General features: G+C 40.3%; 1 protein-coding gene across 5 annotated transcripts in view; it reads right to left on the bottom strand.

The window, feature by feature from the left end:
* KDM5B (lysine demethylase 5B) overlaps window positions 1-26,395 on the bottom strand; it is a 73,768-nt gene that overhangs the window by 26,513 nt on the left and 20,860 nt on the right. For 3 of the 5 annotated variants that reach the window (XM_061381745.1, XM_061381748.1, XM_061381749.1), the window contains exons 2-9: window positions 15,391-15,468; window positions 13,472-13,594; window positions 12,544-12,714; window positions 6,983-7,117; window positions 5,121-5,217; window positions 3,857-3,966; window positions 2,033-2,191; window positions 1,461-1,580 (exon numbers count right to left, since the gene is read on the bottom strand). In XM_061381745.1, the coding sequence (XP_061237729.1) occupies window positions 1,461-1,580; window positions 2,033-2,191; window positions 3,857-3,966; window positions 5,121-5,217; window positions 6,983-7,117; window positions 12,544-12,714; window positions 13,472-13,594; window positions 15,391-15,468 (993 nt within the window). The remainder of the gene's footprint in view (window positions 1-1,460; window positions 1,581-2,032; window positions 2,192-3,856; window positions 3,967-5,120; window positions 5,218-6,982; window positions 7,118-12,543; window positions 12,715-13,471; window positions 13,595-15,390; window positions 15,469-26,395) is intronic. The other 2 variants (XM_061381746.1, XM_061381747.1) reach the window with 2 other exon arrangements.

Below are 26,395 nucleotides of genomic sequence, written 5' to 3'. Positions count from 1 at the left end.
AAGAATCAGAGGTGTTTTTCTGTTTTGAGAAATCCAAAACACAACCTGGCTGACTACTGTTTGGTAACAACGGTCGGTTGGCTGTGTTTGAATGATGCTTTATCTTTTGAGATGCGTCTGATCGCATCACCTGAATCCACGTTCTCACTCTCTGCACCTGACCTGGCAGAGAGTAATGTGGGCAGCCACAAGGTAAAGATAGGCTGCCGTGATTCTGCAGCTGCAAGCTCACATGTAAAGAGCCGCCAGGAATGTAAAAGAATGCTTAGGGTCTGCTGTTCATCTGATATGAGGTCAGAGGCAGTCTCTCAAAGTCCTCATCATTTCAGTGAAATAAAAAGCCAACCACGGATAGAAGAGGCACCAGAACTGTTTTAGCAAACCTATGGAGAAATGATATGTAATACAGGAGGGATCAAAAGAACTGAAAATTTAAAGAGAATATAACCTGAATTTATTTTTATAAGCCTGTTAAATGAGGGGCTATTTTAAGTAACAGTTAACATTAGTGATGTTAGGAGAAGCAGGTTCACGCAAACATTGCTGGGATCCCATAAATGATACAGCTAGATGTATCAGATGGGGAGAAAATGGGTTAATATTAAGAAAATAACCCAACTAAAGAGATGCACACAATGTTTGCTATACCACTTTATTACTAGTAAGAGAAAAAAACAACACAGCTTAAGTCTCCAGAATTATGGTAGGAACCGTTTCGTTTTGGTGTACTCATTTGTTGGAATAATAAATACTGAATGAAGCATGCTTATGCTTCTAAGTGAATAAAGGAGAATTTAGAATTGTAAAGCTCACAGTGCTACTTTATGACAACGTCAGAAAAAGTGAGCAGGCCCCAGGGCACAGCACATTGACTGGCACGCAGGGGTTAGTCAGTAAATGGGGTGTTTTCTTCAAACTGTGTTTGTTGAATTGAAAGGACTGCCGGTGTTTTCCTTTAATCAGTATTCTGTTACTGCTGCTGTATGATTTGTCTCGAAAAGCCTATCTTTAGAGAAATCAAATGAAATCTTAAGAGTGCATTTTAAAAGTATTGTGGAATTTTAATACTGCTGCTAAGTCACTTCAGTCGTGTCCGACTCTGTGCGATCCCACAGACGGCAGCCCACCAGGCTCCCCCGTCCCTGGGACTCTCCAGGCAAGAACACTGGAGTGGGCTGCCATTTCCTTCTCCAATGCATCAAAGTGAAAAGTGAAAGTGAAGTCGCTCAGTCGTGTCCGACTCTTCGACACCCCATGGACTGCAGCCTACCAGGCTCCTCCGTCCATGGGATTTTCCAGACAAGAGTACTGGAGTGGGTGCCATTGCCTTCTCCAATAAATTAAAGGTTTTATTGTGCATGAAATGACTACCAGAGTTAAGAACCAACTCAAATATCCTCAAATACACCTTCCCTCAAAGTTATTAAAATCCTAAATCAGAGCAGCACGTATGTACATACATGGACTGGCATGTTGAAGTAATCAGATTTGAATGCATCTGCCATTTCACCGAAAGTACGGAGAGTATAGTCCCTGGCCGCCTGCTCAAAGCCGAATGCTTCTTGTGGCTTACTGCATTCCTGTCAAAAAACAAAGAGAGAGGAAAAATATTTATGTATATTCATATTTACTTATAGTTCACATATATGTATATATGAGAAATCATAATTACATGTTTTATTAAAATTACTTGTGCAGTGTAATTCCACTTGTCTGGAAAATATTAACAGTGCTTATCTATTGTGAAATCATTTATATTTTAGGTTGTTCAGTTCCTAAGAATTTTTGCAAAGAGCATACAATGCTTTTTTTAAATGAGAAGTTTTAAAAGCATAGTTATTAAACCATTTCTCTGCCTCTTAGCTGACTGCATAGCTGTGCAGTCACTTCCAAGACCTCCTTTCTATTCAGGTCCACACCCCAGTTTTTATCATGAGCCTCATTATTATCAACTGCCAAATCTAAAACCCAAAGGCAAAGAAAACACATTTGAAGGAAACGCTTTATGGCCGCCTCTGCTATCACTTCTGACCTGAGCCAAACACTTAGGACACCTCCAGTCTCCCTTGGGAACGTCATGGAGCGGCGGGATCAGGCAGAAGGTGTGGTAGCTGTCATCACACCCATCGCACAGGAGAAGACGGTCCTCGTCGCTGCCACTGCCACACAAGAGGCAGACGTACAGGTCAACCTGCAGCATGAAAACAGGCACAAACACAGGCGTGAGCCGCAGTATTGACTCTTGAGAAATTCTAAGAATGTGATGAATCTGCAGCATAATCTAGTCTCTTCAATCTGCTGCAAATGAAAATGTTTCATCCTCTGTAAGGAACATTTTAAATAAAAATGCTTCACCTTCTGTAAGAGATACTTCACAATACCCATGCATTCCCAACTGTACAGAGTAATCTTCAAGATTTCTCAATTATGTGTTTTAATTAAAGTTACTTGTTAAATATCCAGCTTGTAGTAGCTTACAGAAAGATAAGTCTTCTAGAAGAATAACATGTTAGGCAATAAATTATTCATCTAACCAAAAACAGAACTTACAAAGGAAAAGTTTAATTTTAGCATGTTAAAAGGAAACTGTTTTAATTAAGCATATCAAATTACCACTTTACATCCTAATTAGAGTGATAGTTAAGAAGCTCTCCCAAATACATAAGGACAAAACTACTTAGTCATCGCCTGCTAGAAGCTGAATACCATTTCTCCCAAATTCACATATGTTGAGTCTTAACTCCCAGCACCTCAGAATGCAACTGCATTTGGAGACAGAGTCTTAAAGAGGTCGTTAAAAAGGTCATATTTGTTTTTGTTTAGTTGCTCAGTCGTGTGCGACTCTTTTGCAATCCCATGCCTGCCAGGCTCCTCTGTTCATGGGATTTCTCAAGTAAGAACACTGGAGCACGTTGCTATTTCCTTCTCCAAGGGATCTTCCCAACCTAGGGATCAAACCCAAGTCGCTAGCATTGCAGGTGGATTATTTACCTCTGAGCCAGCAGGGAAGCCTCAAAAGGCCCTATGGATGGGCCTTAATCCAATCTGACTGGTGTCCTGATAATAAGGGGAGACTCGCACACAGACACACACAGAGGACAGCCATGCGAGGACCATCTACAAGCCAAGGACAGAGGCCTGTGGAGTAAACCAAGCCTGCAGACACCTTGATCTCAGACTTGCAGCCTCCAGAACTGTGGGAAAATCGATTTCTGTTGCTGAAGCCACTCGGTCTGTGATACTTCATTATGGCAGCCCGAGCAGACGTCTTCGTTGTAGCCAACAGAAACCTGGACTGGCTCACAAAACCACTTTTCTGATGGCTGTGTTTTCGTGGTAGGGCAGGGACAGGTATTTATGAAGAGAACATTTAACTGAGTAACGTCAAATTCCAAGATCAAAAGTACTGTTGTTAAGCTGCTGCTCCCAGGCGCTCAGAAGGGGCTGAGGTAGAAGCCTGGCTTTTTCTGTCCCCTTGAGTGAACAGCCCTGCCAGGCCCTGGCTGCCCGGGGCCCCACACTCCTTCCCCTTTCCTTCCTTGCTGGAGAACACCATCGTGATTTTCTGATCCACCTGCAGCTTACCTGGAGGCGGGTGAGTCACTTAGCAACGACTGCACAGATGGGAGCTCACCATTATTCAGTGCTAAATGGCACGGCCTCCAGAAATATGGCTGTCCTTGTCCCCAGAAGTGACTACCATCTTCATGATGCATCCGTGTTCCCTGTTTATGAGCTGACAGTACAAACCACCTCTGCAGGTCTCTTCACTGTTAGACACTGAACCAGCAGTCCTAGGTAAGGCATTAAATATTTATAAACTGGGCCATAGAAGAGTTTAAACATGTCAACTCACAGCATTGGTAGTTTTTTTAGCTCGACTCTTGGGTTTTTCCTTCTCACTTTCTGTAACACACTCTTTCTTTTCAACAGGTTCTTGCTTGACGCTGCTTTTCACGTCTTTGTCTGTAAGAGGCAGTCCAGGTTAGCACTTTCTCTGCTCTGCCTTCTTCAGCTTTCTCCCTCCTCACCACCTCCTCCCGAAGCACACACTGAATGGGTGTCCTGCAGCTCTCACCGCAGCAGCAGGGGCACCCTGAGTGACCACGCTCAAGGGCTCTGTGCTCATCACTTTATGATGAAGTGCAAACTCTCCCATCACTCAGATTCTAAGATATGAGCACTTCTGGAGATGTTGCTCAAGTCTGTACGCTTTTAATGTGGGAGGTGAAGATATGGTCTTCTTAAGACGAAGACATAACATATACAGATGAAAGGAAATTCCTCTTGTTCTTGACTATGAGACTGACAGTTCACCACCAGAGCCTTCCTCCACATTACAGATTATCCTTCCATGATCTAAGAGTACTAACCTAACTTTCTCGTTTCAAAGATGCAGACTTTTTAAAAACACTAGCTATTAACTAATGGGCTATCCTGTGTCAGGTATTGTACTAAAGCATTACTGTAGCTATCACATAATGCTTTGCATCAAATCTGTTTCAAAGACAAGAAAACTGGCATTCACAGAAGACAAGAAACATCTCTAAGGTCATACAACCAGTTAGTGGTTGAGCCAGAATCAGACTCAGATCTACGTTTTTAAAATCCCATCTATTTTCTATTACCTTGTGCTGCCTTTACACTAACACACCAACCACTAAGAAAAGTCAACTTTAATAATGTCTTCATTACTAAGTGCCTCCCTATACAGAACTTCTCTCAAGAGAGCACCAAACCTACCTTTCTGTGACTGACATCAAGCAATGGCCAGGCAGGCAGCTGTCAATTAAAACTCAGACTAAGAAAGCATGCCTGAAAGCAAGCCTGTCAGATATTCAGTCAAAGGCACCAGTGCTTCTCACACATCACTTCTTTACAATTAATGTTACCAAACCAAAGTTCAAAGGAGCAACTAGAGACGGCTGAGACAGTCTCACCTTCTGGTCACTTCATATGTGAACAAACACAATAAGACTGTATTTCTCAGGGTGCAGCCCGATGACCAGTATGTAACCCAGTGACTAGTATGTAAAGCGGCTCCACTATTTTAACTAACAGATGAACGACTGTTTTCACTTATCTGCTCTTCCTTCCTATTCGTGGATGAACTTTCTTACCATTCTCACACTTTGGAGCTGGACATCCCATTCGACGTCTCAGGTTATGAGTTCTGGCTTCTGTTGTCTCTTCAGGTTCTATTTTAATATTCATGGCCTTAAAAAAATTTGTCATATACATGAGTATGTTCTTTAAAAAGAAAGAAATATCCTAAAATCCAATTGGAATCACAAAATCCCCATAATCTTACAAATTACCTCTATTAATAGGACATTCAAAACATAGCTCCCTTTCCCCTTAAAGGAGAGACCCCATCTTTATTATTATAATTACTTAAGGAATGAATGAGGAAACTTGTAAGTTACCAGTCTTCTCCCCTTTTAACAGGTCAAAAAAAAAAAATAGGGAAAAGGCAAGGGATCAGGAATGACTGATGGGAAGCATTACTATCCCTACTGGGAACAGCGTATATTTCCTCCTAGAAGCTCCTCAGTTCTCTTCTGCTCACAACTTACACTCTGTTCAGTCATCATTAAGCCAAATCCTAAACAGATACAGAAATATCATAATTTCATCCGCCTGTAAGCTTTGCTGGCTCTTCCAAAGTTTGGCTGCATTCAAGGAAAATTCAGCTTCCACAGCAATTTTCTATTAATTCCTGTAGTGAACTATCACTATAACTGCTCCCCTAACAGCACTGAGTCATGGGCTCCCTCATCAGTAAGAGCATGCAAGCCGATCACAGTCCCTAGTATTCACTAACATGCTCACACTGGTTGATAAGCAACGCCCTGTCTGCTCTGAGACACAAGTGAGGTTGTGAAGCTGTGCCCCGCGTTCATCCACACAGAATTAGGATGTCCACTGCTTCCATCACCATGATGTATCATCAAGGCAGACCTGGACATTCATAGCACTAGGCTGTCTCACACATTTCAAGATCAAGATGTACTCAAACAAGAACTCCCTTTAAGACGAATACACCTGAAGCCTGCCTGTGGGCTTCAAATAGCCATATATTCCTATTCCGAGGCACTCTCACTTCAGAAAAATGCAGTCACCCATCTTTTTCCTATCTCCAACCCACCTAAGTAAAAATAGTTCTCTTATTTACCCATTTTTTCAGAAACCAAAATGGCTGATTTTTTCATCCTCACCAATAATTACTAAATAACCCAACTACTGATTCAGAAACCCAACTAATGCCAAGAGGCTTCCCAGTTCTAAATTGTTCTTAATATGTTAATCACTGATTCTTCATACATGTCCATCAAGCCAGGGAAGAACCCCAAGCTTTCCCACCTTTGTGTGGGAAAAAGGTAACTGGGAAAACACTTTGCTCCCTTTCCAGGAGAAACCTCTCAGAGCAGGAGTATCTGAAAGCAAGCTGTTTTTGTTAGCCGTTCACTCCCGATCTTCCCTCCTGCTCCTCTTTATTTCACCTGTGTGTTCAATTCCCTGCCCCCTGCTGTTGCAGCACGAACGTTTGCCACAGACATACTCCTCTTCAGGAAGTCTGCCAGAAACAACTGTCACTACCTGCTTCCTAAACGCTTTGTTAAAAAAAAAAAAAAAGTTATTCTCAGTGAAAAATCTTCAACTTCACACCTACTAGCCTTAACCCCCAATAAACTCTGCCCAACATCATCAGGGTCACAATGAATGCCTATTCTTCCCAAGTCTCTGACTGTTAACCATTCAGCAGCAGACTGTCCAGGCAGCATAAACCTAGAAAGAGTTCCTCAATTCCTCGCCCCTCTAACAGTGCAATTCCTCCAAGTGCAAAAGCTAGAGTACGCACAGCATGCCTCTATGAGGTCAGCAAAGTTCAACCTATGAAGAGCACATGCATGAGAGAGTTCAGGGTCAGAGAGACACCAGCACTGGGCTCCAGGCCTGACCAAGCTCACGAGGCTCTCACCTCCGCTCTCATGCGTTTTGCTCGTCGGGCTGGGGGGCAGGTTTCCACGGGCTGCACAGACTGCCTCTGGGGAATACCATGGGGTTTGTACTCCTTGTCCTTTGTGTCTGTGCTCAGGTTTGGCTTCTGCAGACACTGGAAATAAAACACAACTGTGCTGATGAATTTCTCCCGTTTTAATCTTAAGAGAACTTCAGTGGATTTTTGCAGGGTATATTTTACAATTACTGATGGAAATACAGGTGTGCAATTTTTACAATCTACATAAACGCAAAGACAAGTCTGCAGTTACCAACCACATACACACAAATATAGTTATAACACCTTGAACTTTTTTCCAGGAGGTGAACAGTGCTGCTTCAACTCATGTAATTGCTGACGTCATCTCCTCAGGTTACACCAGGCCACAGCAGGCGCCCATGAGCCAGTGGCAATTATCCCTGCTTACAACTTGTCAATTAACTGAAGGTCCAAATTGCTAGAAAGGCCCCTATATGTTCCCAAAATAGCTTTCCATACTTGGAATATCTCATTAAAAAAAAAAAAAAGTTTACAGCAATGAAATGTGGAATTCAGGAAGTTTTCTAAATTATGTTATGCTACCCTGTAGGTTCAAACATAACTAGCCACCTTCTGTTATCAAAAAGTTATCATTTGAATTGAGAAAATAGATCACCTGACTGTTCTCCCATATTAAGGCCTTCCTTTTCTTCAAGATATCCCTACCAAGTCTCACTCACAAGGCAAAGGTTCACAGGCAGCCCACAGCAGTAACTTTGGTTCTGGTCATACAACAGTGTCTTTTTGCTCTGATTTTTCTTTTTTGTTTGATTCTAAGCCCACTGTAAAAGGGTGATTTAATGCCAACGCGACAAAACAGTGACAACAAAATATTACCACTGAATCTAATATGAATTTCAAGAAAATACTACTCCTTTGTAAGAGGACCTACAAACATCACAGGTAGTATTTTTAAGAGCAGTTTCCACAACGTAAGCACTGAAGGCTGTTATGTCATCCACACTCAGAGTAAGATACACTGAAGTGATAACCTTCTACAGCTTCTGCTCTGCGAGTACCATTACAACCACAGCCTCACTAACATGACTGGCTCCTTCCTCATGACATCTGCAAAAAGAATCAAGAGAAAGGGGGAACAGAAATACAGAGACACCACAGAGCAACCATCTAACACAGTCTATTTCTAACACAGAATATTATGTACTATTAACAAATACTATTACAGATTGCTGGATACTCTAAACAAGTAACAAATCTACCACTGGCGGCACAACCTATAAACATTAAATATTCTTATTCTAAGAGATCTGATCTAGAAACATCAATTCAGTTACAAGAGAATATCACCGGCATTGTGTAATTAATTAAGAGTATGTTCAGTGAAAACATGTAGATGGGAATAAAACCTGTCCACCACCTAAATTAGTCACTTTCATGTATTATATAAACTTTCTATTGAAACCTAAAAGTATGTATGATTGTGGACAGATGAACTGGGCTGATTCATAGACATTTTTATTAAGTGGATGGTCAGAAATCAGAATACTGTATGTGTGGTTTAGTCTCCACTAGTGTGAACAGTCCCATAATACATGGTCTGCTTGGTTGTATAAGGGCTTTGAAGAATCAAGATAAAATCAAACTCAGAAACTTTTAAGAATGTATATGAAGAGATTAATTTGTTTCAAGTCAAAGTGTTAGTTGCTCAGTCAATTCAAAACACATCTGATGTGTTTGTTTTATATTTAATGCTATCACATGTCAACTCTCAAACAAAGGTTTGCAAAACTGGGACTTAGAGGTAATTGGTATCATCACACTGTAAGGACATCATCCTCCAGAGGCAAAGCAATCCCGTAAGACATTTAGAACACGCGCGACACAAGGCTGAAGCTCTGGCCCGTGCTAGCTCATCACCGCTCACTCTCTAAAGTTTCCCGAAACTTACTTCAGGCTCGAGTTCAACAGTTCCTTCACAGAGCACTCGTCTCCCCCAGCCTTTACTAAGGGTTTATCTTTCAAGAGAATTTTTAGGTTTACAGCCTAGTTGAGAGGAAGGTGCCTAGATTAACCATACAACCCTTGCCCCCCAACACATGCACAGCCTCTCCCATTATCAACATCCTCACCAGAGTGTTAGAACACTGGCTTCGCCGGATCAATCTATACTGACACATCACCCAAAGTCCACAATTCACACTGCAGGGCTCCCTGTTGGTGACGTACCTGCTCTGGGTTTGGACAAAGGTGGCGTATCACTCGGAGTGCTTTCGCTGCCCTCACAGTCTGCTGGGCTCTGCCTACTCCGCTTACCTCCGCTGCCCCCAACCCCTTGCAATCACTGATCTTTTTTCACTGTCTCCATGGTCTTGTCTTTTCTAGAATGCCACTGAGTCAGAATCATACAGTATACCCAGTCCTTCCATTAGCTTCTTTCACATAAGAAACGCACGTAAGCTTCCTTCTTGTCTTCTCATGGCTTGACAGCTCATTGTTTTAGGGCTGAGTAATACTCCACTGCGGAGAAGGCAATGGCACCCCACTCCAGTACCTTTGCCTGGAAAATCCTATGGACGGAGAAGCCTGTTAGGCTGCAGTGCATGGGGTCGCTAAGAGTCGAATACGACTGAGCGACTTGACTTTCACTTTTCACTTTCATGCATTGGAGAAGGAAATGGCAACCCACTCCAGTGTTCTTGCCTGGAGAATCCCAGGGACAGGGGAGCCTTGTGGGCTGCCATCTATGGGGTCGCACAGAGTCGGACATGACTGAAGCGACTTAGCAGCAGCAGCAATACTCCATTGTCTGGGTGCTTCACAATTTGTTTATCCATTCGCCTACTAAAGGATATCCTGGTTGCTTCCAATTTTTGGCAATAAAGCCGCAACTCTTTGGGTAAATACCAAGGCATGTGACTGCCAGGCTGTGTCAAACATGCTGTGACAAACAGCATGTTCCGTTCTCTGGTCACTCGTGCGCTATCCTCTATGGCGGCGGCGCCGTTCTGTGTCCCCACGAACAATGGAAAGAAGCTCCTGCTGCTCCATACTCCAGCAGAACCGGGGGCCGTCGTGTTCTGGATCCGGTCACTCTAATGATGCACAGTGACCTCTTGTTGTTTTCCATTAAAAATATACACATTTTGATTCTCCTTTCCTCTAAGGATTATTTTCAAAACTCAGAAATGGGCACAAAATTTACACACAAAGAATGCAACATGAGAAATCAAATCAAGGTCTGTATTGGGACTTCCCTGGTGACCAGTGGTTAAAAATCTCCCTGTCAACGCAATGGACAGAAGCTTGATCCCCAGTACAGGAAGATGGGACACGGGGCAGCTAAGCCCAAAGGCTGCAACTAACGAGCCTGCACCGAGCTCACACTCAACAAGACAGCACTCCAAGAAGGCCACACGGGGACCGGAGGGCAGCCCCACACACAGGGACCGGAGGGCAGCCCCACACATGGCAAAGAAAACCCAGCACAATCAGAAATAAGTAACTTTTTAAAAAAAGAGCTCGGGGTATAAAAAAGGGAATGCCACAGATTCATTAAAAACTTGTATCTTCAAAAATATACACTGACATGTTAAGCAGGAAAAAAGTAAGATCAATTCTGTACATAAAGAATATACCTCCATTTGTACGTATGTGCATAAAGACAGCCTCAAAAGGAAACAGAGGAGAGGATTAGGTGGGATTTATTTTCATCCTATTTCCCTTTTAGACTTTTTCCACAATGAACACATTAGTAAACCCCTCAACAAATATTTATCTGTGTTGTAGATGCAATATGTGTAAAGGGTTCTTTAAATATCCACTCCTTTCAGACTAGTATTGTATAAATGCTTACATACTTTTCAACTATGAAACTACGGGCCTCAAAGTCCATAGATTGAGCTATTTCTAAAATGTCGCAACCCATAAAGCAGAGAGACTCTTTCTCTGTATTCATCTAACTTCTGCACCAAGAAGGTTAAAAGGAAAAAATCTATTGTGGCAAAAATATGTAGATCTGATTATAAAACAAAGGCATAAAGGTTCCACACACAGTATTCTAAACTATTTCATCCATGGGTTCACTAAGCACTCACACAATCCATGTATCTTTAAACAACTTTCTGAATATTAGAATAGTCACATTCTTCAAGGCTAAAAAGAACACCTTCCTGGAATCAAGAGAAAGAAAAAAATGCTATGAAAATCTATAGGATGCAAGCATCACTGATGGTATATTTGTATCAGGACACAGTTCTGATTTCACCCTCTGCAACAGTGATACCTTCCTACTTCTCTACAAAGCAGTTTCTAAAACCACAGGGGCCCCTGCTCTAGTGCACAATATCTCAAAGGGTAATTATGATATTCTTCCTCCTACCAGGGCCTAAAATAAAGTGGGAAGTTTTTATAATACTGTTTTGCTTTTAATCAGAAGGAAGTTTTCATCTGAATAATTTGGCAAACACCATCTTTGTAAGGAAACAAACATGGTTACATAAGAACTATCTATCAGAAAAGGGACCCATTAGCTGTCCAGCACTGCTAAGTCCCCTGCGTGAATGCTAAGTCTCTTCAGTCGTGTCAAACTCTCTGCGACCCCATGGACTGTAGCCCAGGAGGTTCCTCTGTCCATGGGATTCTCCAGGCAAGAATACTGGAGCAGGTTGCCATGCCCTCCTCCAGGGGATCTTTCTGACCCAGGGGTCAAACCTGCATCTCTTAGGTCTCCTCCATTGGCAGGCGGGTTCTTTACCACTAGCACCACCTGGGAAGACTTACCAAGTTCCCTAACTCTTTACCAAAATCAACATTCTATTGGAAAATCTGGGAGATCTCAGCTGGCAAGAGAGCACACAAGCAAGATATTCCACGTGCTATACTTTCATGTGACAGCCAGAACTACATTTTTTAAAAGCCTCATACTTTTTTAACTTATTCTTTATCATTTATTTTGGCTGTGCTGGGTCCCCGTTGCTGCACACAGGCCTTCTCCAGCGGTGGCGAGTGTGGCTCCTCTCCGGCTGTGGTGCGGTCTTCTCACTGTGGTGGCATCTGCTGCTGCCGAGCAGGGACTCTGGGCACGTGGGCTCAGTAGCTGCGGCACACGGGCTTAGGTGCCCCACAGCATGTGGGACCTTCCTGGACCAGGGGTCAAACCCATGTCCCCTGCATTGGCAGGTAGAGTCTTTACTGGTGGACCACCAGGGAAGACCAGGAATATACTTTAAATTGTAAGTGAATGCAAAAGCATGAGTTGTAACAAGTAGGTAATAACCAACTGCTCATTGTAGGAAAGGAACATATATAGTAAGCTTAATACAGGTTTCAGTGTTTTCAAAAGACTATTTCCTCCATAACCTTATTCATTCCAAAAACAACCTTTTTAGTATGTTCACTCTCGAAACAGAACAAAAACATCAGAGGAAAAATTGAGTCTTTTAAGGAAGAACTCCATACATAATCAAGGCCTTTTCATTCCTCCCAAAGACCATGTACCAATAAGCAGTGAAATAAAACAGGTTAAGGCTAGCCCCACTCACCCTCAAGCTGTCTCCAGACAGAAATAAGTTGTAGGGGTTCAGAATCCGCTCGTAGTGTCCTCTGATATGAGAGCCCACAGCTTTGCCAGGAGCAAAGCCCATCTTGGTGGCAATTTTGGTCCATTTTCTATCCTTGCAAACAACTGCAAATCCACCTTCCTCTGCAACTAACTGTTAAATAAAATAGCAAAAGAAATTAGAAACATTTATAGGGAAATCAGTTCTAAGGCCTAGGTATGGCACCAAAAATAAAATGTTCTTGACTGTGATCTTTTTTAAAAAATGCATTTTCAAAGTAAAAAATTGCATACATATATATATACACTATTAATTTTAAACTAGAAATTGAAAACACTGCTTTAGACAGCATAGTCCATTAACTTTTTGTACTCCTCCAAAAGCTACTTCTCAGTTCCCCAAAGCAGTCAAGATTTTCCATGAGGAAGAACTAAATTAGCAATGAAATCTCTGATAAAGACAGAGTTCGAGCAATTGGTCAAACCCAGTGACCCTTTAAAATCTCCATAAACTGATGAGTAGGAAGAACAGCAGCATGTCAGGTGGAAATAACGCAGGCTTTGGACTGAAATGAACTTTAAGGTAGAGAATTATAACTCAAGCCTTTTCAAACTGGTCACTTTGGACACTGAAAGCCACTGTTGTCTTATCTGTAATAAGAGAAACAGGAATATCGAAGAGGACCATTGTGAAGTTTAAGTATGACCAAAACCAGGTGGTAGCAATATGCTTCACAAGATAAGGCTTTCAAACCTGAAAAGCAGAGACCAATTAATCATAAAACTGAATGATGAATTTCATCTTACGTATTTCAAGCAGCAGTAAGTTTCTTATTTTAAGGCAATGAAGATCAAATTCATGCTGTCAGAAAAACTATTCAATGAGAAAGATGGTCATTAGGCTTTTTTACCTTATTAAGCTGAAACAAGTCCAAGATCTTCCTCTCCACGTGTGGAATTTTCAGAGTACTTCCCTGTAATTCCCAGTACTTTGCAATCTGGTCCAGGAAATTTAATTTTACACGTGTTTGAGCCTAAATGACAAAGAACTGAGCTTTACTCTTACCCAGCTTATGATAAAGCTCCTTTCCTGTGCATGTGATACTTTCATTCTTAGAATATTTAAGTGTAACAGCACTTATGAATTCAAGAGAGAAACTGTCCCAAAATATACAAAATAAAACTGATTAAAGAATTACACATAAACAATCAAAAATTTAATTCAGTCCCTACCATGTACCAGGTTAGTAGCAGTTACACACTCAGGAAGTCCTTGCGTAACATAAACAGGCCATCTGAAAAGTTCTTCATTTAAAGGAGTATCATAGGTAAGCTTCTATATGCCCCTTTGGTCTTTTTACAATTTCAGTATTTTAAAGTTCTATTTTCTCCAAGTACAAATTGTCTTATTTGCTCAAATGCAAATCTAAAAGCACATTTACAACAGCAGTTCTGCATCAATTCTAATAGTCCTGATAGCTTAACAAAAAACAAACTCTCTTAAATGTTATTCCTTTAACAGATCACTAACTGTAGCCTACAAGTCGTTTTTTTTTAATTATCTCATTTTTCTTTCCCCTCATTGTGAAATTCACAGTTCTACGAGTTTTATCTTGCATAAGACCAAAATTGACATCAATATTCAGATATTCCCAACCATGTCAAAGTTAATACCCATCTTCCTATCTTTCAAGCTTAATGTGAAAACACAATGAAATACCTGAAAATATATACTCTAGATGCTACTACTGCCAATGCCCGCAGAGTTCCAGTGGACATATTTTTCATTTAAGAATGTTTGGTTTGGTATAGAAAAATAAAACATGGTTCAGTATGAAAATTAGATTAGCAAAACATTTATATGAACAATGTGCCTTTATGTGAGACGCGCTCAAGTCTTATTCGCCCAGCACTCTAGGGCTCAAGTCACCCAGGACTAAAGAAGAAACACTCCCCTTCTCTAGAGAATCCCAGGCTATTCATTCCTCCTTGGGGAAATAAAGTGTGTTATTAAATCTAAGTGAAGACATGCAGAAGAATGGAAGAACATAAGAGCTGGAGGATCTTCTCCATGAAACAGTTCTGAAAGCAAATGCCTTTCAAAATCTAAATTCTACTGGTTGTCATCTAGATTTACAAGGATTTAAATGCATTTATGGTTTTTCCCATCGTCATGTATGGATGTGAGAGTTGGACTGTGAAGAAGGTTGAGCACCAAAGAATTGATGCCTTTGAACTGTGGTGTTGGAGAAGGCTCTTGAGAGTCCCTTGGACTGCAAGGAGATCCAACCAGTCCATTCTGAAGGAGATCAGCCCTGGGATTTCTTTGGAAGGAATGATGCTAAAGCTGAAACTCCAGTACTTTGGCCACCTCATGCGAAGAGCCGACTCATTGGAAAAGACTCTGATGCTGGGAGGGATTGGGGGCAGGAGGAGAAGGGGACGACAGAGCATGAGATGGCTGGATGGCATCACTGACTCGATGGACGTGAGTCTGAGTGAACTCTGGGAGTCTGTGATGGACAGGGAGGCCTGGCGTGCTGCGATTCATGGGGTCGCAAAGAGTCGGACATGACTGAGCGACTGAACTGAACTGAACTGAACTGAAATGCATTTATTAATAGGCTGGCAATTATTGACAAAAATCAGTGTTTTTAAATGAAATTCGGTTTGCTTCAAAAGCTTATCGCCATTTGTTTTACTATAATTAACAATTACTAGCTATACTTTAGTTTCCTTGAAGCCACTGGATTTGCAACAAAGCCTAGTTCAGAAGACCCCCTCTAGAATACTAGAATACAGGCAACCAGAATAGTGGTTAAGACATTACCTCCAGTTCATTCAGCCTCTGGATACGCGGGGTAAAATGAAGTTTGTCAACATCACAGGCAAATGGTGGCTGCCAATCCTAGAAGAGAAGCAAAGGCTCTCATTAGAAAACTTCATAATTCTCACACTTAGAAAAACTGTTTTGAAGTTAAATCTCTGGTTAAGTACAGTACATGTTATTTCTAACAAGTCAAGCAAAATACAGAGTAGTAGTTTCTTAACCGTTTTCCACCAGAACAGCAAAATATGTACGATTACCCTTCTCCAAATAAATGACACAGCCTGCACACACCCCTCTTCACACCCTTCCAACCAGGATCGAAAGATGCCACTGAAAGATCACCAACCCAAGCAAAAGGGGCTCTCACTCCTCTCTTCCATGAGGATCTCTCACTTTACAAAACGGCTGTGAAGTGAAGTCGTTCACTCGTGTCCAACCCTTCGCGACCCCACGGACTGTAGCCTACCAGGCTCCTCAGTCCACGGAATTTTTCAGGCACGAGTACTGGAGTGGGTTGCCAAAGAGCTATATTAATGTCAAATTATATACAAACTGTATTTTAATATCTGTAACCTAGTAACATTAACCTTTATTTTAAAATTGAGGATAAATTCTTCCTCTGGGGGAAGGAGGACTGACATCTAAAACCAACTTAAAGAATCATCCTTAACAAACCTATTGATCCGGGTTCTTGGAAGAACTATTAGAAGAAAACTGACAAGAAGGAGAGTGCATATGAAACTGTTTCCAAGTGGAAAAAACTGTTCACAGTATGAGAATAGTTACAAGGTGTTAAGAAGCACCCTGAGTTAACCAACAGGCACAGAATCAGTCTGGAACAATGAAAAGGTTCTGGAGATGGACAGTGGTGACGGTTATGGAACACTGTCAATGTACTTAATGTTACCAAACTGCACCCTAACGATGGCTTCCTTTATATTATGTACTATTTTAGTATTTCAACATAATTTTAAGACAAAAATTATACTGTTGTAGAGCTCTAATAGTGGCTTCCCTGGTAGCTCAGACGGCAAAGAATCTGCACCCAGGTACAATCCCTGAGTCAGAAAGAACCCTGGAGAAGGAAACGGCTACCCACTCCAGTACTCTTGCCTGGGAAATCCCATGGACAGAGGAGCCTGGTGGGCTACAGTCCAGAGGGTCACAAACACACACATAGCTCTGTTTATTGACACTGAAATTTTCCCTTACATATGTTTTTTGGAAGAAAGAAAAACAGGCTATGTATAGAAAAATAGAACATGGGAAGAGCAAAAAGGTTAACAGTGGTTTGTCTTTGGTAGGATGATAGGCGCTTTTTCTTTTGCTTCATTACCCATTTTAAATACAATCTGAAATATATTACATCATGTAATACCTATTAGTAATAATAATTTTAGATTAAGAGAACAAGTTAATACAAATGCTGGTTACTGTAAATAACAATAAGATACTCTGCAGCTGTAATGAGTATCTAGATACTCTAAACACGGAAAGACAGCCAACAGTGAAGGAGTAAAAAACTAAAACTCGCAAATATTTGTCTTAACATTTGTAAATTTTAAAGACTATCATAAAAGACAGGGAGAAAGAGGTTATTGTAATTTCAAATTTATATTGTTGGAATTTATCACTATCGACTGCTTTTAGTTTAAAATTAAAACAAGACTTTGCTTTTGTGATAGAAACACTTAAGTGAAAATGCTCACCAGCAATGCCTGATTAAACATTATGTTAAAAAGTAGATTAAATATTAAAATTTTTAAAAAAAGGAAATAGCAGATTACACATTGGTACAAAGCTATTTACTACAATCCCAAAAAGAATAGGAAGGAGAAAGGTAAAAATGAGCCCTGTTTAACAGGTCAATTACAGATCAGGTCTTAAGTGTCTAATGCTATCTTACAGCCTCTTCAACAAACACCACAGCTAATGTTTAAATGCTAGTTAAATATACTATATTGCAGACTTACAAAAATACTACCTATTTCATCCTGGGTCAAAAAGATTAAAATGATTTTTGTTTACCTTGATAACTAAAGATAAGGAAAGCATTGTGTTTAATTATATGAATACAATGTAGCAGAAGAAAATTACAATGCTTCTTAATATTCTGCAGCAGTATAATGGAAGACTGGATATTGCTCAGAGCTTTGCTCTCTACTACTTCATAAAAGCTGTACGCTTTCTGAATTGAATTGATATGAGTTGAAAGTTAGACCAAAAATATATCAAAGATAATGTGTCAAATATGTTAAGTAATGATTAACATAATGCCCAAATGACCTGCAATTTTTATAGATTAAGATTTATGGGTAATGTATGATACCCTCCAATGAATCAAATATGCCTATTTCCAAAACACAATGATACAGAAGTTAATTTCATTGTAAGTCTACATATTAAAGTTTTCTAAATTAAGGTATGCAGTGTCTTTGTATGTATGTAGCTTATTTAATTTATACTTGGTTTTAGCCTGCAACATTTTTTGAGTAAAATGAATCCTAAAAATCACACATCAAAGGGAAAACAATATGTGTTTGTCCTCAGGAAGTTCACACAGTGCGTATAACATGTTTAAAACCAAAACTATTTCAGTAGATTATTCCTTCACTAAATTCAGATCACTGCAAACTTTTGTCTCCTCCTCTGGTTACAAAAAATGAGATAAATGGGATAAATGTCATTCAGTTTTGAGTCTTCCACTGTCAGGGGCAAAGCTCTACTCCAATAAAAGAACTGCATATTCTGTGCAATGCTCACTGTCATATTATCCTTGGCAAAGTCTGGCCTCACTGAGCCATGACCTTTACGTGTGGAAAAAAGCCATCAGAGATACAACACTGTGAATTAACTAATCCCAAATTTAAAAAAAAATTAAAAATAACAGCCATCAGAGAACGAAAGACACCCTAATAAAGCTTCTAAGAAGTGAAAATTTTCAAACAGGAATCTAATGTTCAAATGTCAAACAATGAAAATTTCCATTTAGAAACATGGTGATAATTTTTGGTTTGACAGTGAAGTATCTAAAAGGGATATCATGTAATCTAACCAAAATCTTGCCCTCTACCAATAAAATGATTCATAAAATCATGCTTTTTTTTAAACATTAGAAAAGCAATTTCTACATGAACTAGGTATAGATTGCAAGGAGTCCCATATAAATTCCCTGCCAAAATTCATTTTAATTTTCTTTAAAAACTTTAAAATGTTATGATATAAAAGTACAGTTATATTATTTAAAGGCTCAATTATTTTCCTGAGCATTAAAAAATATATTCCTCGGGAAGGCAGTTAAGTAGGACACTGAAGCTTCCAAATTCTGAGAGAGGCCTGAGAAACACCACGTAAACACTTTCCTTAGTCCCAGCACTAACCTAGCAACAGTAACTTACAGCACATTTAATTCAGAAAAATGCCTGAAATGATGAACAGTATGAAAATAACTTCCATAGAACGTTAAAGATTTTTCAAAAACACCATGAAAATTCACTTAGTAGATGATCCACTATTAACACCCACATACTTAATATACTAGAAGCTGTTTTAATGTTTCTAGAGACTGACATCATTTGAAACCTAACAATCAACAAAATGGGTAAGTATACTCTACAGAGGTTACAAGTTAGTTCTCCGATTCAAAAGCACATTTTATTAGTTCACAAAGAATAACACGAATTAAGAACCAAAGCTTCTTTCTAATTGCATATATTCTATCAAACCCACTCATCACTCAAGAAATGGACTCACGGGATTTGAATTCAATGCCAGCAGAGCTAAAACTCAGTGTTCCAAAGCAGATTCTTCGAGTTTTTATGTTATCAACACTACCACAGAACCTCAGTGCAAATTTTAAGGATCCGAACAAAGAATTTATCTTAGAATTTTAAGGCAAGTTAGAAAAGCTTTCTGTTGAGCTGAGGTGGTAAGATTAATCAGCCTTAATGAAGATTTCAGTAACATATATATGAAATACAATTAAAGACACTTTCTCATCCATCAAATAGTTGGTAAGACAGCCTTAAGACATCGGCACAAACGCGACAGACAGTATGCAGCACAGCACAATCACCATGAACCGTGAGAACGGACTTCTTACTGACGAGCCCCTCAGGCATCCACTGCCACTCACGATGATGCTGATAGGTGTCTAGCAGGAAAGTTTTGTGACAAAGGCTTCATTCAGAGTCTTCTCAAAGTAAATACACGCTGGTGCTGCTTCTCCTTTGCTTCTTACTCCCCTCAGGGCAGACCTGGCCCCAAGCACTTTAATTAGCCACCAATTTGTTCAAGTATGTTTAAGATTGCCTGGCCTTAGTGAGCCACTAGTAAAAACACTTTGAGAATTTTCTTTTTAGACTATGGAACACTTTTATATCTTAAATATGAGGCACTTAAATTGTAAATAAAATTAAGTGTATGTGGCTTTTTCTGGGCAGGTTCATAGCTTTCACCAGGGTCTCAAATGGGTCTGTAACCAAAGGTCCTGGGAGTATATCTGGCTTTCCTTTAAAAATTTTGCATTTTCAAGTTCTTATCTCACTACCCCAACCTACTTTCTTTCAATACTTTCTCCTTTTACTTAACCAAGCATAATAGTAACAGATAAAGACACTTGTTCCTCAGAACGTCAGCATTACTATAGGACAGAAAAAGAGCAATATAGTCAAAGTCAGAAGACTAGAGTCTGCATTTCATTCTTTACCACCACTTGGCCAATCTCAACTTCTCCCTGCAGAAAAGTATGAAAAATAGCTACCTTCAGGACTATGGTGAGAATAGAAATTACAAATGTAAGTGCTGCTTACTATAAAGCAAAAGTAACAAGCATTACATCACATTGAGTTCTGACGGCTGAAATGTAATTTTCCTCTAGTAAAAAGTCAATGCAACCTCAACTCTCAAGGAGCATATGACCTCAGAACTTTAAGAGCCCCACCCTTTCAGCCTAACTCTAGTTGGCACCTAGTTGCCAACCAGCACTTTTCATCATAGCAATTTCAACACAAGTTAATAAAGAGTTCCCTTAAATAAAGCAAATATTTTATAGCAACTAGAAACAGAGTATAACCTTTAAAAAAGAAGAGAGCAACATTTTTTTAAAAAAAGAAGCAACAGTGAAGATTGGTTCAAGATGGCAGAGTGGAAGGACGTGCACTCATCTCCTGAGACAACACCAAAATCCCAACTAGCTGCTGAATAACCATGGACAGGACAATGCAGGAACCCATCAAAAAAATATACCCCACGTCCAAAAACAAAGGAGAAGCCACAACCAGACAGGAGGAGGGGAGCAATCACAATAAAATCAAATCCCATACCCACCCGGGGGGCAACACAAAAACTGGAGAACAACTAAACCGCAGAAGCTCCCCCACTGTTGTGAAGGTTCTGAGCCCCAAGTCAGGCTTCCCAGCCTGGGGGTCCAGCAAAGGGACTGGGAATCCCCAGGGAATCTGACCGTGAGGGCCAGTGGGATTTGGTTACAAGACTTCCACAGGACTGGGGGAAATAGACTCCACTCCTGAAGGGGGTGTTTTAGTTGCCGACTCGTGTCCGACTCTTTGCAACCCCACAGATAGACTGTATGTAGCTCACCAAGCTCCTGTGTCCATGGGATTTTCCAGGCAAGAATACTGGAGTGACGAGCCATTTCCTCCACCAGAGGATCTTCCCCACCCAGGGACTGAACCTGTGTCTCCTACACTGCAGGAGGAGTCTTTACCAACTGAGCCATCTTGCGTGCACTAGGACCCAGGGGAAAGGAGCAGCTGACCCCACAGGAGACTGAACCAGACCTACTTGCTACTGTTGGAGGGTCTCCTGTGGAGGTGTGGATCAGCAGGGGCTCACCACAGGGACGGGGGCACTGGCAGCAGCAGCCCTGGAAGACGTCCCTTGGCATTAAGTCTTCTTGGAGGTCGCCATTAACCCTACCATAGAGCCTATAGCATATGATAGGGTTAAGGCAGATTCCCTGGAGAAGGAAATGAACACCTACTCCAGCATGCTTGCTTGGAGAATTCTATGGACAGAGGAGCCTGGCTGCAGCCCATGGACTTGAAGAGTCTTGCAAAGACTGACGGAGTAACAGTTTCACTTTCAGAGCCTATAGATCTCAAAGCTGGGTCGCCTCAGGCCAAACAACAGGGAGGAAGTGTAACTGCCACCCACAGTAGATACTTGGATTAAAGCTTTATAAGAAATTTTACCAAAAGGAAGGATCTTCCCTCAAAGCTCAGTGGGTAAAGAATCTGCGTGAAAGGCAAGAGACCCAGGTTCGATTCCTGGGTCGGGAAGATCCCCTGGAGAAGGAAATGGCAACCCACTCCAGTATTCTTGCCTGGAGAATCCCATGCACAGAGGAACCTGGCGGCCTACAGTCCATGGAGTTGCAACAGTTGGACACGACTAAGCAACTAAACCACCACCACCACCAAAAGGAACCCCCCTGCCAATGCAGGAGAAGACTCGGGTCCAATCCCTGGGTCGGGAAGATCCCCTGGAGGAGGGCATGGCAAGCCACTCCAGTATTCTTGCCTTAGAGAATCCCATGGACAGAGGAGCCTGGGGGTCTACAGTCCACGGGGTCACAAAGAGTGGGACACAACTGAGTGAACACAGAGAACTAAAGAACAGAGATGAGCAATACAGTGGAAGCTATCGACAGCAGAAAAACTCAGGCAGGAGAACAGATAAGTGACCTGGAAGGCAGAATGGTAGAAATCACTGCCGTAGAACAGAATACAGAAAAATGGGGGGGGGGGGGGGGATGAGGGCAGTCTCTAAGAGACCCTGGACATTAAACACACCAACATTTGCATTATAGGGGTCCCAGAAGATGGCAATGCTCCCATTTCATTCAGTTTGTGTTCTCTCTTTTTTTTGTTCTTTCTCAAGCTTTCATCAAGCACAATAGAAAAGCTTTTTATACACATATTATATATACAAATAGTATGTAAAATATAGTTTAGAAAACTTATGAGTTTTTGCCTAGCCTAAAAAATTAAGACATTTTGAGTCTACTTGTTTGACTCAGTAAAAAACTTTGATATAGTTCCATGTATTTTGGCATTTAGTATTCATGCTAAAAGTCTAAAAAGACATTTTAGGGATTTTTTTTTTCTTAATTTGAATGAAGCTTGAAACTTCTAATCCATTTCTGAGAATATAAGGAAATACTATGTTGTTTAAAAAAAAAACAGGAGATTAATGTGATACAGTATTATTAACTAAAGTATAGATTTTGTTCAAACTTCACAAAATTTTATGCTGCTGCTGCTGCTGCTAAGTCGCTTCAATCGTGTCCGACTCTGTGCGACCCCAGAGACGGCAGCCCACCAGGCTCCCCCGTCCCTGGGATTCTCCAGGCAAGAACACTGGAGTGGGTCGCCATTTCCCTCTCCAATGCATGAAAGTGAAAAGTCAAAGTGAAGTCACTCAGTCATGTCCGACTCTTCGAGACCCCATGGACTGCAGCCCACCAGGCTCCTCCATCCATGGGATTTTCCAGGCAAGAGTACTGGAGTGGGTGCCATCGCCTTCTCCTAGTGTACACTATCTTTTTAATTTTTTATTCAAGATTCCACATTGTATTTAGTTGCACTGAGCAGCTTCAGCTGCATACAACCAAATCTGGAAAATTCTCTTTTCATTTTTATTCTCTTACAAATATTTTCTAATTTTCCTTGTTTCGGCTTCTTAGATACAGCCATCGTTTAAAAGTGGACATTTAACTTCCAAACACATGGGGTTTTAAAAGTATCTTTGATATTAATTTCTCACTTAAATGCCTTCTTCTCTGTAATCACCCTGTGTGGTTTTTCAGTTTTCTAACTGTATTGAGGCTTTCAATATCTAACTCAAAGATCTCTCTTGGTAAATGTCACACTGTACTTGAAAATATGTGGGTTATTTTCAAATATCTTTTGGTACTGTGTGAAAATTGTACAAATCTTAATTACATTAAATTGGTTCACAGTGCTTTTTTCAAGTCTACTATATCCTTCTACCTCTCTGTATATTCATTCTATTAATTTTTGAGTTTGATACTGAAACCCCAACTAAAAATCTTAATTTACCTACTTAGAAAAAAAAAAGAGCAATATATAAGTGGAAATATATGTAACTCTGTTCTATATTTTCCAAATCTCCTGTAATGCATTATCATACCTTCATAACTTAAAAAATAAAAAAGATTTAAAAAAAAAGTTAACAGTGTATTTGGGACAGAAAAGAACTTGTTTTAACTTGCATCCTGTCTAAATTTTATATATCTATATATACACATAATTATTAAATCCCTCTGTATATACTTTACATTTAACTAATTAAAGTCAGAATAAACAATAAACTTAAATAAAATTAAATGGCATCACTGACTTGATGCACATGAGTTTGAGCAGGCTCTGGGAGCTGGTGATGGACAGGGAAGCCTGGCATTCTGCAGTCCATGGGGTTGCAAGAGTTGGACATGACTGAGCGACCGAAATGAATTGAAAATTAAATATAACAAGCAAGGGCTCCGTACAATCCCCATGTGTCACTTGCTCGGGGCTGAGTCCTGAGGCACAGTGGGGTCTTATGCCTTCCCCACACCGTAGTCACCTGCCCAGGTTCAAAGCCTGACTCTGCTGTGTGACTCTAAACTAGATTAATCTCCTTGTGCCTTGTGTACACGTAAAAGAGGAAATCAGGAAGCTTAAGGAAAATAATACGGGCAAAGCCTTTAGAGAGGTACCTGGCATTTACACAGTAAATGGCAGGAAAAAACATGTTAACGATCAGGAAATGTTCATGTTGCAAAGCTGTGTTGTTTCCAGGAAGCCTAACGCAATCGTTTCTCTCTTTTTTGATTGGTTATGTTTAAAACAATGGCTGTGATTCTCTAATCTTCATTATAAATTTGTATAAGATGGAATTCATTTATATATACTACTCAAGGTCCATTCATCTTTTTTTCCCCTGTATTCTTTTTCCAGCATTAGATACACGCATCCTGCTTTTTGAAGCAGGATTTTCATGCTGAAAGAGCTTCCTAGGGAATTCCCAGGCAGTCCAGGAATCAACTCTGTGCCCAGGTTCAATACCTGGTCAGGGAACTAAGATCCCACATACTGTGTGACGCGACCAAAAAAAAAAAAAAGAGAGAGAGAGATTCTTATCAGACTGTTTTAGGCAAATTAATTCAAGTGTAGAGGCAGTTAACAAAACTGTCTAGAGAGGAGGTGCTAGGGTGGCAATGGAATTCAACTTCTGTAACACAAAAAATAACACTCGAGGGCAAGTCCACCTATGGTTTCATGGGTGACATCAGTATTTTCTACTGACAAAGCCATTTTCTGTATGACCACTATGTAAAATTTCCTGACTGCATACTTTCTTATGGGACAAAGGCTAAGGAATACAATAGGTTTAAAATATACTTTCTTCCCTAATACAAAAGTAATCAGGCTTATTACTGAAATTTCAGAAAAAAATATAAAGAAAAAAATCAGCCATAATTGTAGAGAAAAGCCTGCTACATTTTGGTATACATCCTTCCAGTGTTTTTTCTAAGATACTTATCTTCATAATTTCAAACCCTCCCCAAAAAAATTACTTATTACTTATACATTTTACTTATTACTATAGTGATAGATAGATAGTGAAGTCGCTCAGTCGTATCCGACTCTTTGCGACCCCATGGAAAGTAGCCAACCAGGCTTCTCCGTCCATGGGATTTTCCAGACGAGAATACTGGAGTGGGTTGCCATTTCCTTCTCCAGGAGATCTTCCCGACCCAAGGATCAAACCCAGGTCTCCTGCATTGCAGGCAAACGCTTTACCGTCTGAGCCACCAGAGAAGTCCAATATTTCATTGTATTGGTACTTTAATAATTTCTTATTATTGGACATTGAGATTATTTCCTTTACTTTTCAACGTTAATCATAAACAAAACATTTATACCTTCTAAGAAGCTTCTTTCAGCTTCATTCAAGGGTCACATTTTACACACTGCCAAGTACAGGAAAAAATAAATCAATGTGATCACAGGAACCACAGGTGCCTGCCTGAGACCACCTTTTATGAATGACAGTGAGTTCTGTAACAGAGAAGTATAAAACTAAGGAAGACTTTAAAATGAAAACTACCTTCCCAGAACAGTGCTATGGATGTGCAATAAATGTTACTGACAAGCAAAGTCTAATTAGGAAAATGAATTTTAATTGTCTCTATAAAGATAAGATTAAAAATATAAAAAAAACCTCTCACTGCTAAAAACTTGTCAATGAGGAAAACTTGGTGACAAGTATTTGAAAACAATATTTAGTAAAATACATCATGCTCCTTATTTAGATATGGGCAGCTGTGTCAAGTGAGGTGCATGTTGTAGCAGAGGGCTTACTTTAGTTAAGGTAAGAACAAAAACTCCCACAGCTTTAATGTTTAAATGTTTCCACAGCCAACAGGAAAGACTGCAAGGAGAACTGGCTCCTGAAAAGAAAAAAAAAGTTGCTGCCATGTCCAGTCAGTCCTCCTCAAAACTGTCAAGGTCATCAAAACCAAGAGATCTGAAAGACCGCCACAGCTAAGAGGAGCCCAAAAGACCTGACAGGTGAACGTGACGTGATGTCCCAGGTGACATTCTGCAACAGAAGACATCAGACGAAACCGAAGTGCACCTGTTTGTTCATGGATTTATACCACAAATGTGTCATATTAGCAGGTCATTGACAGAATGTTAGTAAAGGGGGAAGCAACTAGGTGAGGTTCTCAAACGACCTATCTTCTCCATTTTTCTGTAAACTTAAAATAGTTTAAAAGTTCAATTGAAAAATAATTTGAATCAATTTTTATCTTATATTTCAAACTTCTGACTCCAAAATAGAACTGTCAAAAACCAAAACACAATCATATCTTTGATATAAGAATTTTAAACTTAATGACAAAATGAGACCAAACAGGCCCACTTCAACAGTTGTTACCGGTTATGTGAGAAAATCTATTGTTTGCCTTTTG

This window comes from Bos javanicus, chromosome 16 (genome assembly GCF_032452875.1).
Source record: "Bos javanicus breed banteng chromosome 16, ARS-OSU_banteng_1.0, whole genome shotgun sequence".
Lineage (NCBI taxonomy): Eukaryota > Metazoa > Chordata > Mammalia > Artiodactyla > Bovidae > Bos > Bos javanicus.
The sequence above is the reverse complement of the archived record's forward strand: the minus strand, read 5'-3'. Positions and strand labels throughout refer to the sequence as shown.